The sequence below is a fragment of the Engystomops pustulosus genome, chromosome 5 (genome assembly GCF_040894005.1).
Source record: "Engystomops pustulosus chromosome 5, aEngPut4.maternal, whole genome shotgun sequence".
NCBI lineage: Eukaryota > Metazoa > Chordata > Amphibia > Anura > Leptodactylidae > Engystomops > Engystomops pustulosus.
Genome location: NC_092415.1, coordinates 195,037,450 through 195,056,382, shown reverse-complemented (window position 1 = coordinate 195,056,382; position 18,933 = coordinate 195,037,450). Strand labels below are relative to the sequence as shown.

General features: G+C 42.8%; 1 protein-coding gene across 7 annotated transcripts in view; it reads left to right on the top strand.

The window, feature by feature from the left end:
* The window catches only part of ADAM22 (ADAM metallopeptidase domain 22), a 127,045-nt gene that overhangs the window by 9,484 nt on the left and 98,628 nt on the right, over nt 1-18,933 (top strand). For all 7 annotated transcript variants that reach the window (XM_072154238.1, XM_072154240.1, XM_072154242.1 and 4 more), the window contains exon 3: nt 12,354-12,430. In XM_072154238.1, coding sequence (XP_072010339.1) covers nt 12,354-12,430 — 77 coding nt within the window. The remainder of the gene's footprint in view (nt 1-12,353; nt 12,431-18,933) is intronic.

The window sequence follows — 18,933 nt, the reverse complement described above, 5'->3', positions numbered from 1 at the left end:
GTAGTTCAAAAATAAAAAGTGATTGCAGTTCAGTTGCATCCGGTGACGTATTCTCTGATTGTAGTGGTGGGGATGGAGTAATATCTCCAATATCGCTCAGCAAGTCTCTGCAATACAGATCTGTATTAGGAGAACACTGAAACCCTTGAAGATGCATTTTTCTCCATAGGCTTTTCCTGACTCTATCATTTCCTCTATAATATGGATTAGATTGCAGTAATTTACAGTGAATAGTTGATTTCAGTCCGATTGCATCCTGTGACACCTTGCAGCTGCATTTTTCTCCATAGCGTCTTTTACTTGGTTATATAGATACTTCTATGGATGGATTAGCTACCGGTTATGTCTGCAGACTATTGCTCTGCATAGATTTAATAAAGGACCTTTGTTATATTAATCCTGAAGCCACGTGGGTTTTGATGGATTAGATACCAGTTATATACAGTGAGAAGGGGTTGCAGTCCAGTTGCATCCAGTGATATGTCCTCTGATTGTAGCGGTGGGGATGCAGTAAAATCTCTTGTACCACTCAGCAGTCTCTTCCATACAGATCTGTATTAGGAGGACACTAAAACCCTTGGAGCTGCAGTTTTCTACATAACTTTTTTACTTGACTTTACACAAACCAACTGCTGCTGTCTGTGTATCATGAATCTCAGTACAGAGAGCAATGATTTATGATACTTAAACTGTCAGGCATATAAGGAGATCAAAGTGTTATCAGAGGAGACTGTGGACCTGTCACAATTGTGGCCATTGAGACCCTTATAGCTACTGGATATGGATGTAACATTTGTATTCGTTTTGCTCATTAGTCTTGCAATTCTTTGGTTTTTTGTCTTTCCACCTGATCTATACATTTAACATTTTTTTGGAAGTGATTTATTAATTTTTTGTCTAATTTAGTGTTTTTACATGCGGGTATTATTCTGGGTGCCTGGATGTTCAGACAATCTTTCTTATTATTGCTGCATGAATTCTGGGAATCGTTTTCTTTACTTATCCCACCCATTTAATGTTTGGTTTCATCACAGTTATCATCAATAATCAGGACCCCACACAGATCATGAGAAAAGGACCCCAGCAATTCAGTCCCAGCAATTCACCCTGTTACTCCATTCAGTTCTGTGAGAGTGACCAAAGATTGCTGAGCACAGCGCTCTGATATCTCTGGCCAATTCCATAGAACTGAAAAGGATCCCCTCCTAATTGGTGGGGTCCTGGACAGGGAATTGGGAAGTTATCCCATATCCGGTGGATATTTCCAAAGTTGGGACAACGCCTTTAAGGATGGGCACAAAACAAGGCAACCATTTTAACTCGTATCCAAATCAGTGGTGAAAGGTTTCTTTTCACTGGTTTACAAGTTCTACTCGTTTTTTTAGGATTTTTGAGGTCCCAAGTGGCTGAACTTCGACTAATAACCACCTTTTATTTTATTTCTGAAACCTCACAAAAGTTTTGTTCTGAAAATCCTTTGAATAACTTTGTTTTACATCCATTTCACCACTTAATGATTTTGATTGCGGCTAATAAGATTGAGGTTCTCGGCCTGAGGTCTGATTTGGGGTTTAAGATCGTTCTGCGTTTTGTTTTGTTTTTTGTATTTGGAAAGCTACAAAGCGGCAGTGAAAGGGAACCGAGATAAATAAATAATAAATCCATGTCAGACATGAATATTTCATGCCGGTTTCTGGGTTTAGTTTAGATAGAAATTTATTTTAGAAAATTGCTTCTTCTTGGTAGAAGGGTCTTTAGTTATTGAATATTTGATGCTTGGTAAAAAAAAAAAAATCCTGTAAAATTCCCAACAGGCAGTATGGAATTTATATAAAAAGCTGTGTGATATCACATGACCAGGGATATAACGAGCCGTGCGCCTGTGTGACATCACATGACCAGGGATATAATGAGCCGTGCACCTGTGTGACATCACATGACCAGGGATATAACGAGCTGTGCACCTGTGTGACATCACATGACCAGGGATATAACGAGCCGTGCGCCTGTGTGACATCACATGACCAGGGATATAACGAGCCGTGCACCTGTGTGATATCACATGACCAGGGATTTAACGAGCCGTGCACCTGTGTGACATCACATGACCAAGGATATAACGAGCCGTGCACCTGTGTGACATCACATGACCAGGGATATAACGAGCCGTGCAACTATGTTACATCACATGAGCAGGGATATAATGAGCCGTGCACCTGTGTGACATCACATGACCAGGGATATAACGAGCCGTGCAACTATGTTACATCACATGAGCAGGGATATAATGAGCCGTGCACCTGTGTGACATCACATGACTAGGGATATAACGAGCCCTGCACTTGTGTGACATCACATGACCAGGGATATAAGGAGCCGTGCACCTGTGTGACATGACATGACCAGGGATATAACGAGCCGTGCATCTGGGTGACATCACATGACCAGGGATATAATGAGCCGTGCACCTGTGTGACATCACATGACCAGGGATATAAGGAGCCGTGCACCTGTGTGACATGACATGACCAGGGATATAACGAGCCGTGCACCTGGGTGACATCACATGACCAGGGATATAATGAGCCGTGCACCTCTGTGACATCACATGACCAGGGATATAAGGAGCCGTGCACCTGTGTGACATGACATGACCAGGGATATAACGAGCCGTGCACCTGTGTGACATCACATGACCAGGGATATAATGAGCCGTACACTTGTGTGACATCACATGACCAGGGATATAATGAGCCGTGCACCTGTGTGACATGACATGACCAGGGATATAAGGAGCCGTGCACCTGTGTGACATGACATGACCAGGGATATAACGAGCCGTGCACCTGGGTGACATCACATGACCAGGGATATAATGAGCCGTGCACCTGCGTGACATCATATGACCAGGGATATAAGGAGCTGTGCTCCTGTGTGACATCACATGACCAGGGACTTGTTTATATCCACAGGAAGTTAACATTGAAGCTTCCTATATAATGACAGCAAGCAGAGATCTAGAAAACCGCGAGGAATTGATACAGAAACCATATTAAAAAATGTCATAACTTTTCTTTACACAAACAATATCAATTATTCGCTGAAAGTGGAGAACCCCTTTAAGATAAATGAACCTCACAATGGTGGTCTACCTTGTGGGGTGGTTTCAGAGTACAAACCCTGAAATAATCATAGTTCCTTGCGATACACCAGGAATTGTGACTATTTTTCCCTTTACGCCCGTTGTGTGTGATTGGGGCGTGAAGGGGGTGTGGCCAGCAGTGGGCGGGCCTGTGCAAGTCGTTCCTGTCCCATGTCTGTGCACTACCTGTAGCCTTTGACCATTCACACCTGGACGGTTTATCATACATATGATAAATGCCCCCCTGTTGTCTCATGAAAGGAACCTCTTTTCGGCTAAAAAGCGATGCTAATGGAGCTTATGGATACTCATCGTCTACTCGAGGTGGGTCCTTTAATTTAGGGTCTTTATCCACCTCAATTCTGTTGGGTTTAAGAAAAAATAAAGCAACAATTTTTATAAACATAAGCTGCCGTGTCAGCACATTTACTGACTAACGTTTTACTTATCATCAAAAATGATCAATTTGAGGACATTTGGAGGACGCAGTCATTTAGCAAAGGTGCAGAACCCAGCACTATTCACTTATTGGTGCGCAGCGTGATGGACCCATTTTTGTAGCATCAGCAACGTGCGGGAATTTTCGATGACTTGAACATTTCTTCTTTGGATTTTACTCACTGTGAGTAAGTTTACCAGCAGCCACCACCCCGAATACTATTGCTTATGCAATGAAATTTGTGTAACACAAAGTAACAAACATTAGGGAAGTGTATAAAAAAATGAACTGTGTCCCTATTTGCGGGCAGAATGTTACAGAGCAGGAGATGAGCTGATTGTACATAGTGTCCTGTCTGCAGGCAGTATGTTATAGAGCAGGAGGAGCTGAGCAGATTGTACATAGTGTCCTATCTGCAGGCAGCATGTTATAGAGCAGGAGGAGCTGAGCAGATTATACATAGTGTCCTATCTGCAGGTAGCATGTTATAGAGCATGAGGAGCTGAGCAGATTGTACATAGTGTCCTATCTGCAGGCAGCATGTTATAGAGCAGGAGGAGCAGAGCAGATTGTACATAGTGTCCTATCTGCAGGCAGCATGTTATAAAGCAGGAGAAGCTGAGCAGATAATATGCAGTGCCCTGTCTGATGCCAGCATGTTATTGAGCAGGAGGAGCTGAGCAGATTGTACATAGTGTTCTATGTGTAGACAGAATGTTATAGAGCAGCTAACCCCTTACTCTATAGCAATAACTGGCGATCACTTATGGATATAACTGGAGTGTGAATAAGCAGTATTACACATCACCCTGATCCTCGTAGGTGTCAGAAGGTTGTCAGGTTTTCATGTAACAGAAAATTGAATGCATGTTCATAGGAGAAGACAAGGAGAGGGAGATGGGTGCTTTGCCCTGAGCTCCTTGGATTCAGTAATAGAAGTTATTGTATTATTCATATCTACAGGAAGGTGGATCAAGGACAGAGAGTGGAACAGGCGGGATAACCCTAAACATAAGGGGAAATGTATCCAAATGATACACACAGCAATAAATCTGATGTGATGGGGGAGGGGCAGAAGACCATGTGATAGATAGGTCACCAGTATGTGAGTATATAGCCGTATATGTTGGGAGGTTATATGGGGCTTGTTCTTGGAGACTCTTGAGAATAAGGACCCCAGGAACAAATGAATATTATCAAGGGGTTTGTGGTCATATTATTTCGGCACTGAATTGCTGTATTATGCTGAAAATTATATATATACTGTATTATTGGATATTCATGTTTGGCTTTATATAGTAATATTATTATGACATTATATGGCAGTATTAGGTTGGAGAGTATTGTCTGTTCATTGCGTATTATTTGGGTACAATATGGTGGGCTATAAATTCCCCTAATAATTTATGATGATTTTTTTATGGTTTATTTTGCACATTTTAGATAATTTTTTTTCTTTTATTATTTCCTTTTATATCTTGCAGTATTATAATTAAACGAGGCATTCTAGAAGGCAATTATCAAAAAAAAAAAGTATTTAATTAGCTGCTGCGGTTTTCTCTGTGCCAAGAGTGGGAATAGTAAAAGAAGAAATCGAGGGAAAGCAGGAGGCGGTAGTGGGTCTTGTCTTCTGTACAAAACCAGAATTGGTTAGAGGCATCTGCTATATGTTATACGAAATGTTCTCTGATTTCCCCCTATTAGACTGACACAGAAAACTAAAGAGGTATTCAGGTAATTTTTAGCTATCACCTAAAAATTGGATGGGGAATAGTTTACAATCATGAGAATGCACCTTTTACTTGGCTCTAAACATAGGGACCATATAGTAGGGACTTATTGTGCCACTACATGCGTCTTCTCCACTGGAAGCAGATGCTATAATACACATGTGCAACAACCCTGCCGATGCAAAGGGTAGGAAGTTGTTGCGAATAGCGCCCTTTCCATGTTAGGAGCTGTCTAGGGAGACTGATTATTTCCCCTGGAGGTCTCCAAAAGTGGAGAACTTTGTAATTGCAGCTGGAACCACTGCCTGGGAGGCCAAGAGTTAACATATCTATTGTATTTAACCAATGATATGCTGTGTTCTTGCTGTAAAGCAAGATGGAAGCTGATTGGAGAGTGCTGCCACCTCACTAGGGGAGTATATACAAACCCCTTGTGGGCGGGAGCTCATGTCAGATTAAGTCTTGTCAGTGTAAGCAGAAGCAGAGGAGAGTGCAGCACCTGCCTGTGCTGCAGTAGTCAGTGTCACACTACCAGGAAGCAGAGGTGTCTCAGGTCACTGCCTGACACCTTAGGGCAGTCAAGAGACTAAGGCCCAGAGCAGAGGTCCACTGTCCGGACTTGGCTCCATCTGAAGCTATTACCAGGCTGTGAGCAACAGTTTCTGCGGACCAGCTGTCTCACACCAGCTTTCCAGCCTGCTGAACCTGCTGCTGATATTAGGCTGTTGCTTGCTGTTGAAGTTACAATAAATAATTGTGAGTTGATTTGTTGACAACGTTGCCTCCGTGTCATCCCTGGATCAGGCTGCTTCACCATCACAGGCTCCCCATCCTCCATCACACAGGGATCCCATATACACCTCAGGGGTTGCCACCTGCTGGAGACCTGCCAGGCTGTAGGACAGCCCTCCGGTCCCCATACAAAAAAAGTGAGGGTAATACTTCTCTTGTCCCTAAAGAAAAGGAATCTAATCTTAAAGGGGTTTACGTATGTTAGACATTTAAGGCACGGCCACAGGATGTTATACTGTAAATCGCAATCACTGGACCCCTTCAGGTCTGGGTTAGCCAAGTTTTCACCCCTTTGAACAAAAGTTCAGTTCAGGTACCCAAATCTGAACCCGAATCGGCGGGTCTGTTTGCTCCCACCTTCACAGGTGTTAACCCTTTAAATGCCGCTGGAAGAACCATGACATCATCAAGGAGCGTCAGGCTGAGGTTTCAGGGCTCAGGTTTGAGGACCCAAACTCGCAATGTTTGGAACGGACCGGGAACCGCTCAACCCTAGTTATAAAGGCATTATGGGAGAAGAATATGGGTCCCCTAAACTCCATCCCCCCATCCCATCTGATGATGTAACCAAAGAGTTCTATGGGGATTCTAAAAACTGCCAAGGTGCATCCTGTGGGTTTTCCATAAATGTCTACAGTGGGAATCCGGCTGTAATGTAAGTGCTGTTAATCTTTCATGAGACCATCTCTTTAGAAGTGCACGGTCCTCCCTAACCTCTGCCGCTGACCCTCAGCGATTTTGCTTTCTTATCGATTGTCTACAAAGTTCAGCGTCAGCAGCCTGGTGCCGGGGATCCGGATGTCTGAATAGAATCCTATATGATAGCGGACCCAGAATAAAACATGATTCCTGACCATGGTCATGGAGACCTAATCTGCTCCATGTTGTAATAAACGTCTACATATCATTAATGCGCTGATATGTGTTGTCACCGCTCTCCTAGGGTTCCCTCCGTCCTATAGATGGCATATGTGCTCCCAGGGGACAGGTTCACGGGCCGGGGACTACCTCGAAATGACATTAGTGCTGGAAAACCAGCTGCCTCTGGGGTCTCAGCAACACTCAGCAGTTTCCCCATAAATAATGGATGGCTTTATGCTTTCCAAGACTGCAGCGTATGAACAGCACAACAGCCATATGTCATATAGAGAGGAAATTCTGTATTACACCACTGTCTGGTGGGCGACGATACATAGCAGAGCAGAATTGTCCCAATGTCAGATGGGTTTAGTCTTTTAGAATACATTGTATCTAGGACAGGACATATAATATAGACTGATATACAGGCGGTCCCCTACTTAAGGACACTCGACTTACAGACAACCCCTAGTTAAAGACGGACTCCTCTGCCCCCTGGTGAAGTCTCTGGATGTTACTATAGTCCTAGACTGCAATGATCAGCTGTAAGGTGTCTGTAATGAAGCTTTATTGATAATCCTTGGTCCAATTACAGCAAAAACCTTCAAAACTCTAATTGTCACTGGGGCAAAAAAAATTTTTTTTGTCTGAATCTACAATGATAAAATACACAATTTCGACTTGCATACAAGTTCGACTTAAGAACAAACCTGTGGACCCTATCTTGTATGTAACCCGGGGACTGCCTGTATATGTCAATTTGAATCTTGTAGACATTACAGTAATAATATTTGTAAGGAGATCACATTGAGAAAAGTGACACAAGATGGGCAATGCTTATCATCCCAATTTATTGCAGATAAAGGACTTTAAAGGACATCTAGCATCAGTTCTACTGATGGTAGACGTGTCCTACTAAGAAGTCATTGTTCCTCAGGCAGGGGCGTAAACCGGACAGGCAGGGCTCCGTAGCAGACTTCTGAAAGGGGCCCCCTTTCCCCCTCAAAAAATATACATATTTGTACACTCACGCATGTGAGTTACAATCACACACAGTATATACACACCATATATACATGCATACAGCATATACACACATACTTACAGAACCATATACACTTATGTGTCATATACACAGGCATACATTATATACACATCACATAAACACATTCATACAGCAAATACACACATAAATACAATACCACACCTATGGGGGAGATGTATCAGAAGTGTCTAAGAGCAGAACTGTTCTAGTTGCTAATAGAAACCAATCAGAGCTCAGCTTTCTTTTTCCCACAGCTGTTTATTAAATTAAAGCCGAGCTCTGATTGGTTTCCATGGGCAACTAGAACAATTTTACCTCAGAAACTTATAATAAATTTCCTACATACACCCCCAATACTCCAGATGCCGGGGCCCCCTGACAATGCTACCCCTGTAGATACACCCCTGTCCTCAGAACTTCTTTTATCATAGGGGCAATATAGAGTTATAAAAATTATGCTAGTTAGCCTGGGGGCTCCGGTTACTTCACCGGAGCACCTCAGAGAGCCTCATCTTTTAATGTATTCACTCCCCCCGCCTGTTACAAGTCTTGCCTGATATGGAGTAATTCTATGTGTTGAATTATAAAATACCATAACTTTCTGCTTCAGCCTATAATATCACTTTTAGCTTGAAGCCTCTTATCTTGTATAAGATGAAAAACAGGAAATGATTTCTCATATCTGGTAGTTTCACTCAATTAGCAAAAATTGTGATATGCCTGACTATATATTAGCTTCTTTTATTATTTGCTTTTGACCCCGAAAGAGGTCGAGGTAACCGAACACACCCTGGAAAACCCCAGTTCCTGTTTAAAGAGGACCTGTCATCCTGGAAAACCCACCCACCAAATGTGCCCCCCATATTCCTCCCCCCAGCCCTTTTCTACCTAGCCATTTTTTTTTTACATTTATGTCCAGTAAATTTATTTAAACCGATCCGATCTCCTACTAAATAAGAGGTCGGATCGTGTATCTGGCGCGCTGGCAGTTGGTGGTATTCATTAGGGGGCGTGCCGACACGCCCCCGCCAGCGGACACATTGTAGGAGAAGCCGGCAGCTCTCCGCATCGCTGCCGGCTCTCCGTATCGCATCGCTGCCGCTGTAAATAAGCCGGCGTGGCCACAGCCGCTGACAGTGCGGCACGGCCGGACGGTAATGTAAGTCCAGGCTGCCGGCTTCTTCACCAATGTGACCGCTGGCGGGGGCGTGCTGGGGGTGTGTCGGCACGCCCCCTTATGAATAAGGCCGACTGCCAGCACACCAGATACACGATCCGACCTCTTATTTAATTTACTGGACATAAATGTAAAACAAAATGGCTAGGGAGAAAGGGGCTGGGGGGAGGATTATGGGGGGCACATTTGGTGGGTGGGTTTTCCAGGGTGAGAGGTCCTCTTTAATTTGAAGAATTAATGCAAAGACTAACTGGCGCCCCCATCTGCTGACATAGAGTGGTCACGTACCTTATTTTCGACAACATCCTCATTACGCTCCTTACTTTTGTATGGGTTTTAATGCTGTAATGATATATTGGGGCACATTTACTTACCCGGTCCTGTCGCAATCCCAGATCCGGACTGTCCGATGAGGATGAAGTCCGGCGTGGTTCACTAAGATTGTACGCCCGATATCCTGCATGTGTCGCTTCCCCGCTCAGGGCCGCTGGAGTTCACCTTCTTCTTCCCGGTGCATGTAAGTGCATTGGATGCGACACAATTTGAATTTTAAATCCCGCAGTCCGAATCAGTCGGATGTGTCGCATGAAATGGCCCCCCGATTCGTGTTCCATGAAAGTCGCCGCAATTGCGCCAAAATCCTATGCGTGCGCCAAAAACCTGTGTACAATTCAAGGCAAATCGGAAATATTCGGGGCACCCGACAGAAATGCTGTCCGCGGACCCTTAGTAAATGTGCCCCATTGTGTTAATTTCTGATTGGATGATGTATTATTGATTCAATGTACAATTTTTGCATATGAACTGTATGTCTCCTGGATGACATTGTGTTTTGGCCTGTAGTACAGAGCTCATGCATATGCACTATTAATAAACTGTCCTTTCCTTAAAGAAACTGCAGAACATCACAATACACACCTTGGCTGCTGCAGAACCTCATACTACACACCTCAGCTGCTGCAGAACATCATCGTACACACCACAGCTGACAAACAGCTGTGGAAGTTTTTACTATCTTTTATATCATATACACCATTGGGGTTCTGTCATTGTCAAATTATATTATATACACACTCACCGGCCACTTTATTAGGTACACCATGCTAGTAACGGGTTGGACCCCCTTTTGCCTTCAGAACTGCCTCAATTCTTCGTGGCATAGATACAACAAGGTGCTGGAAGCTCCTCAGAGATTTTGGTCCATATTGACATGATGGCATCACACAGTTGCCGCAGATTTGTCGGCTGCACATCCATGATGCAAATCTCCCGTTCCACCACATCCCAAAGATGCTCTATTGGATTGAGATCTGGTGACTGTGGAGGCCATTTGAGTCCAGTGACCTCATTGTCATGTTCAAGAAACCAGTCTGAGATGATTCCAGCTTTATGACCTGGCGCATTATCCTGCTGAAAGTAGCCATCAGATGTTACAGGGTACATTGTGCTCATAAAGGGATGGACATGGTCAGCAACAATACTCAGGTAGGCTGTGGCGTTGGTACCAAGGGGCCCAAAGAGTGCCACTGTCCAATTTCGATGATCAGCTCGAACCAGTCTGCCCATTCTCCTCTGACCTCTGGCATCAACAAGGCATTTCCGCCCACAGAACTGCCGCTCACTGGATGTTTTTTCTTTTTCGGACCATTCTCTGTAAACCCTAGAGATGGTTGTGCGTGAAAATCCCAGTAGATCAGCAGTTTCTGAAATACTCAGACCAGCCCTACTGGCACCAACAACCATGCCACGTTCAAAGGCACCAAATCACCTTTCTTCCCCATACTGATGCTCGGTTTGAACTGCAGGAGATTGTCTTGACCATGTCTACATGCCTAAATGCACTGAGTTGCCGCAATGTGATTGGCTGATTAGAAATTAAGTGTTAACGAGCAGTTGGACAGGTGTACCTAATAAAGTGGCCGGTGAGTGTATATATATAAATATTTAATATTCATGGCGTCCATTCATGATCAGTATCAGTATCTAAATGAGATATAATGCTGTCTAGGCCATGAATGAGGCTGAACTACAATACCCGACACAGCTACAGGACAGGAGTGGCGCTGTGTGGTCAAAAATCCATGTAATATTCCTTGACACCCACCTTATACTTTTTCATATTGGAACAAGGCCAAAGCTGCGACTTCCTGTATTCTTAGATGTAAGATTTCAGATATTAGAAACCGTGGACCCTATTGCGGCTTTACATTTCTTTAATTGTGGTGGTGAGGGGGCTCCGTTTTTGGCACCATGTGCATACCAGTGGGTGTTGGCTGCATCTGTCTATCCCTCTGCTTGTGGTGTACATTATACTAATTGCCCTTTAAATGAATTGACATAATGTTACAATGAAATGAGAAAATTCTAAATTTTTTCTTCCTTAGGAATTGTATGATTTAAATACGGTACTTTTAAAGGAGCCCATTTTTTAATGTACTTCACCTCAGCTAGGTCTTCCATATCAGATCATAGAGATCATCCGATAGATGGGTCACACATATCAGATCCTAGAGATCCTCCTATAGATGGGTCACACATATCAGATCCTAGAGATCCTCCTATAGATGGGTCACACATATCAGATCGTAGAGATCATCCTATAGATGGGTCACACATATCAGATCCTAGAGATCATCCTATAGATGGGTCACACCTATCAGATCCTAGAGATCATCCTATAGATGGGTCACACATATCCGATCCTAGAGATCATCCTATAGATGGGTCACACATATCAGATCGCAGAGATCATCCTATAGATGGGTCACACATATCAGATCCTAGAGATCCTCCTATAGATGGGTCACACACATCAGATCCTAGAGATCCTCCTATAGATGGGTCACACATATCAGGGTCATCGCATAGATAGGTCATTCATATCAAATCATCACCCTCAAAAACCCCTTTAATTCCAAATTCAGATGCCTAATAGTTAAAATTTACTAAATCTCCCCCAAATGTTTCTTCCCCTGATTCTAATTAGTGGCACTAAAATGAAATCCATTTGGTCTTGTTATTAATTTGGGCCGTGGCTGCCATTGGTTCTTGGTCTGGGACATTGAACTGAGGGAACATCATGTAATGTATAATAGTAATAACAAGAACTGTCTGAAATATTTGTACTTTTTCCCCCCCTCATTAATTTTTCATTCTATTCTGTCTTTCAGTCCACCCACGTTGCACAAGTCAGCTTCCAAATAGACGCATTCGGGTCTTCGTTTATCTTGGATGTGGAACTGAACCAGTGAGTATTGGAATAACCTACTTTTACATCATGAGATCAAAATTTGGGGCCGCCATTTCTGCCCTTTTTCAGATTTTTTTTGCTCCCTCATTTCGTAAGCCTTTACTATCCAATAGTAAAGCTGTATGAGGGCTTGTTTTGTGTGTTACCATGTGTACTTCCCAATGGCAATATTCCATTTTCCATGCAATGTACTGGAAAGCAGGAAAAAAATGTGGTGAAATTGATGAGAAAACTAACACGCACCATTTTCTTGTGGGCTGTGTTTTTACTTTTGGGTTGGTATGATCGCAGGGATACCAAAATTATATAGGTTTTAATATATTTTGGAAAATTGTAATCTTTTGTACTGAAACAAAAGTTCTTTATTGCGCCATATTCTGATGCCAATAACTTTTTTTTCATACTTTGCTGTATGGGCCTGTAAGGTGTCATTTTATGTGGGACAAGCTGATTTGTTCTCATTGCCATGATTTTGTGGACTGTACAACCTTTGGATCAATTTTTAAAATTTTAAATGTTTTGCGAAAAGGTGATTCGGACATCTGGAGGCTATTTTCTTACTTTTTAGATTTTTTTTTTTTACTTTTTTTTTTTTAATTTTACAGTTTGTTTTTTTTAAGGCCCTCTAGGTTACTTAAACCATATGGGGTCTGACCGCTCATATACGGCAATACAACTGTATTGCTGGATATGGTGACCCCTCATTCCAGCTCTGTTTGGGTGGCTTCTGCTTTCTCTCAGGGAGATCATATGGAGTTTAGATACAGCGGCTCAGGTCTAAGTATGGTAGATACCTCTATAATGGAAGCTTAGATATAGCACCTCAGCTATGTGTATGGTAGATACTTATATAATGGAAGCTTAGATATAGCACCTCAGCCATGTGTATGGTAGGGACCTCTATAATGGAAGCTTAGATATAGCACCTCAGCTATGTGTATGGTAGATACTTATATAATGGAAGCTTAGATATAGCACCTCAGCTATGTGTATGGTAGATACCTCTATAATGGAAGCTTAGATATAGCACCTCAGCTATGTGTATGATAGATACTTATATAATGGAAGCTTAGATATAGCACCTCAGCTATGTGTATGGTAGATACCTCTATAATGGAAGCTTAGATATAGCACCTCAGCTATGTGTATGGTAGATACTTATATAATGGAAGCTTAGATATAGCACCTCAGCTATTTGTAGGGTAGATACCCCTATAATGGAAGCTTAGATATAGCACCTCAGCTATGTGTATGGTAGATACTTATATAATGGAAGCTTAGATATAGCACCTCAGCTATGTGTAGGGTAGATACTTCTATAATGCAAGCTTAGATATAGCACCTCAGCTATGTGTATGGTAGATACCTCTATAATGGAAGCTTAGATATAGCACCTCAGCTATGTGTATGGTAGATACCTCTATAATGGAAGCTTAGATATAGCACCTCAGCTATGTGTATGATAGATACTTATATAATGGAAGCTTAGATATAGCACCTCAGCTATGTGTATGGTAGATACCCCTATAATGGAAGCTTAGATATAGCACCTCAGCTATGTGTATGGTAGATAATTATATAATGGAAGCTTAGATATAGCACCTCAGCTATGTGTATGATAGATACTTATATAATGGAAGCTTAGATATAGCACCTCAGCTATGTGTATGGTAGATACTTATATAATGGAAGCTTACATATAGCACCTCAGCTATTTGTAGGGTAGATACTTCTATAATGGAAGCTTAGATATAGCACCTCAGCTATGTGTATGGTAGATACTTATATAATGGAAGCTTAGATATAGCACCTCAGCTATTTGTAGGGTAGATACCTCTATAATGGAAGCTTAGATATAGCACCTCAGCTATGTGTATGGTAGATAATTATATAATGGAAGCTTAGATATAGCACCTCAGCTATGTGTATGATAGATACTTATATAATAGTAGCTTAGATATAGCACCTCAGCTATGTGTATGATAGATACTTATATAATGGAAGCTTAGATATAGCACCTCAGCTATTTGTAGGGTAGATACTTATATAATGGAAGCTTACATATAGCACCTCAGCTATGTGTATGATAGATAATTATATAATGGAAGCTTAGATATAGCACCTCAGCTATGTGTATGGTAGATACCTCTATAATGGAAGCTTAGATATAGCACCTCAGCTATGTGTATGATAGATACTTCTATAATTTAGATACAAGGACCCTGCGGATGGTAGAATCTTTAAATTCCCATCTGCATGTATGGTAAATGTTATTGACATGTGACTTCAATTATCTCCTGTATCGCTATGTGCAGTCCCCTCCATACAGACGAGGGCTAGCACAATACTGTAACCCTCACAGCTTGATTGGATCTATTGGGAGTTTAGGGGTTAATCATAGTATTTCAGATTGGAGTAAGGAGTTGGAAATAATTATAGTATCCCTGGTGGTCTAGGGGTGGGGTAAGCTGTTAAATAGGGAGGTTGATGTCCTTTATTATAGGGTTCGCTTATAGCCGGAGCAGGAAGCTGTTACAGGAATACTACATGTGTGCTGGAAAGTAGGAGAAATGCTGAATATGCAGGCAGTAAAATAGCTGCTAATTCCCAGAAACTGGCTGGATGGAGCCCTAATAACCTCTGGAGGGATATACTATACACTTAGCTGCCAGAGGACTTAGGGGCAGTGATATATAGGAAGGACCAGTGCTCATCCACTAGGGATTATTGCATTGTAAACCAGTTTACACAGCTCCCTCTAGTGGTGGCTGCTGGCAGTCATCATTCTATTCTTTACATAAAGGGATATTTCCATTTGTGATGAGAACAGCATATCCCCAGTATATTTCATAAACGTCTGATAATTGCAGAACATTGGACCCTGTATCCCATTCTTATGACTGCAATGAGATGGGTGCACATATCGCAGAGCGTAATCAGAGCCATGTGATAATAATGGCTTGTGCACCTGTGTGACATCACATGACCAATGACAGATTTCTATCCACTGGAAGTAAATATAGAAGCTTTCTATAGCAGGACAGTAAGCAGAGATCTAGAAAACAATAGGGATTTGATGCAGAGAGGAAAGTTATATACCGTATAAGCCGAGGTCCCTAATTTTACCACACAAACCTGGTAAAACCTATATTTTTTTTCTCAAGTATAAGTCGAGTTTGGGTTTTCAGCACATTTTGTGTGTGCTGAAAGCTAGGCTTATACTCAAGTACATATGGTAACTTTTCTTTATGCAAACAATATCAATTATTTGCTGAAAGTGGACAACCCCTTTAAAAGGAAAGCGGGAGTTGGTTTTTATATGCAGCTCACGTTTCCGACTATGGGGGTCATTTACTAAGGGCCCGATTCGCGTTTTCCCGACGTGTTACCCGAATATTTCCGATATAGCGATATAGCGATATATTTCCGAATAGCGCCGATTTCCCCTGAATCACCCCGGGATTTTGGTGCACGCGATGGGATTGTGGCGCATCGGCGCCGGCATGCACGCGACGGAAATCGGGGGGCGTGGACGAACAAAAACCCGACGAATTCGGAAAAACTGCCGCATTTAAAAAAGTGTCGCTTGGGACGCGCTTACCTTCACTTGGTCCGGCTCGGTGAAGTTGAGTGCGTTCAGATGCTTTTCAGCGCAGCAGCGCCACCTCGGCGGAGGAACTACCTTGATGAATCCCGGCCGGACCCGAATCCACCTCAGAGAACGCGACGCTGGATCGCGAACGGACCGGGTAAGTAAATCTTCCCCATTGTCTTTAGCTGCTTGTATCTCTGGAACAGATGTGTTCTGAAATATGAGATTCTCATCTTTAGTATGATACCAAAAACATGATTCTACGTGCTATAGAGTCCGATGGGGACATCTGAATTGCAGCCTCTAAATTTGACTCTTCTTTGCTCATTTGCATATGACTTTGGAGGAGATTTATATAGGGAAAACATTGATATTTCACATAAAAGAGGGAAATCTAGAAAGGACATTTCATCCCCGACCTGAGGGGACTAGGAGTTATGGGGTAAAATCTGCTGACGGGTTCCCTTTAAGTTCCACCTCTGTCTGTGGAATCTATATACCTTGCTGACAGTACAGTAGCGATAATGGGGCAGATGCCCTGTTTACCCTCTCCTGCCTATGGGTAGATATCCCCAAAAAGTCCCAGCTCTCCCAGCAGAAATGTAATATCTGTGTCAGGTTTTCCTTCTCTCTCCAGTCCCGGATTGTTTCTCGCTTCCGTGAGATATCTATCTACTTCTCCAGCCTCATTCCCAGCTCCGTATCTTCTCAGATTTATGATTGTTAAACTCTCCATAAGCTGATAACATGTATGCTGAGCAAGTGCTGCTACTGAGAAGTCTTCATCCATTATTAATAGGACTCTACAAGAAATGCTGCTTCCAGTGGACGTCATCCTGTCCTGGCTCCAGGGAGGGGTCCTGCGAAAAAAAAAAAAATCTGACCCAATCAGGAACGCAGCTACAAATGATCCAAGGGCACATGTCTAGTCTGGGTCTACTTGCAATTCCTTTCAGTCCTAACCCATCGACTTAACGATGTAGAACTCGTGACCTGCTTAAAGGAAATCTACCATGAAAATCCATTGTGATAAACCAGGGACATTACTCATAGATCCAGGCATCGGGACTGTGGTAATCTCCCTATATTTGTTATCCATGGCCTCCTTCCTTCTAAAATCAACTTTTAAAATTATGCTAATTCTTCAGTGTCACAGCCTGTGAAGCTGCAGCACAGAAGGGCTCTTCTCACTCTTTTTTGCATAATTTTTAAAGTTTATTTCAGAAGGAAGAGGCTCGGATAGCAAATATAAGAAGATCACCACAGTCCCGGTGCCTGGATCTATGAGTAATGTCCCTGCTTTATCAGGATGGATTGTGAGGTGAGATTTCCTTTAAAAGCCTCATATTGGTGACAATGTATATAACAATTTTGCTAACTGCTTCTGCTCTATGTATGGTAGATACCTCTATAATAGAAGCTTAGATACAGCAGCCCAGCTCTATGTATGGTAGATACCTCTATAATGGAAGCTTAGATACACTGCTGCTCAGCTCTATGTATGCTGGGTACCTCTATAATGGAAGCTTTGATACAGTGCTCAGCCCTATGTATGGTAAATACTAGAGATGAGCGAACACTAAAATGCTCGGGTACTCGTTATTCGAGACGAACTTTTCCCGATGCTCGAGTGCTCGTCTCGAATAACGAACCCCATTGAAGTCAATGGGAGACTCGAGCATTTTTCAAGGGGACCAAGGCTCTGCACAGGGAAGCTTGGCCAAACACCTGGGAACCTCAGAAAAGGATGGAAACACCACGGAAATGGACAGGAAACAGCAGGGGCAGCATGCATGGATGCCTCTGAGGCTGCTTAATCGCACCATTATGCCAAAATTATGGGCAACAGCATGGCCATGACAGAGTGACCGAATGAGGCTAGATAGCATCTAAAACATCCAATAATTGACCCTGACACTATAGGGGACGGCATGCAGAGGCAGAGGCAGCGGCAGCAGGCTAGAGAGTGGCATGGCGACATACCCTAATTGGACTCAGGCTTCAAACCAATGGGTGTCAGAGAGGAACCAAAGGAGGTGAGCAAGAAGCGCTCAAATAATATCGGTACATGATAAAAGTTTGCCAGTATATTTTGTGGATTACACAGCAGGGTGGCGACAAAGTTAACATGGAAGCCATGAAAACAACCCAAAATTCTGCCTGACACAGCTCGTTTGATAAGGGGACCATGTATGCTTACAGTTCATGCCAGTCGCTGCACTGGCTGCCAGTCTCCTTTCGAATACAGTTTAAAATAATAATAACCCTCATCCATAAAGCTCTGTATAATGCTGCACCCCCCTACCTCTCCTCTCTTATCTCAGTCTATCGCCCAACCCGTGCTCTTAGATCCGCCAGTGATCTTAGATTAACCTCTACCCTAGTGCGGACCTCCCACTCGCGTCTCCAAGACTTCTCTAGAGCTGCACCAATTCTATGGAATGCTCTGCCCTGGACTATCAGACTAATACCTAACCTCCAAAGTTTCAAACGTGCTCTTAAAACCCATTTCTTTAGGCAAGCCTATAACACTCATTAACTGCATGAAGTTTTAACTCTTCTACTAACCCGTCCTGTGTCGTCCTCCCATCTGTTATCCAGCAACCAACAGGCACCAGACTTCTCTGCAGTCCCATTCACCCTGGACCTGGTATATAAGATGACGGCTGAGTGGTTCAAGCGACAGCAATTCCATTTATTATATTTTGTTCTATTCCCTAAGAAGAATGGCTTGACCGTTAAATATTCTTTTACCTCGTGTTACCCCATCATCTTCATAAACCGTAAGCTCTGGCGAGCAGGGACCTCACTCCTGTTGTTCCATACAAATGTTGTGCTCTGTTACAATACATTTGTATTTGTTTCCTATGATTTGTAAAGCGCTACGGAATATGATGGCGCTATATAA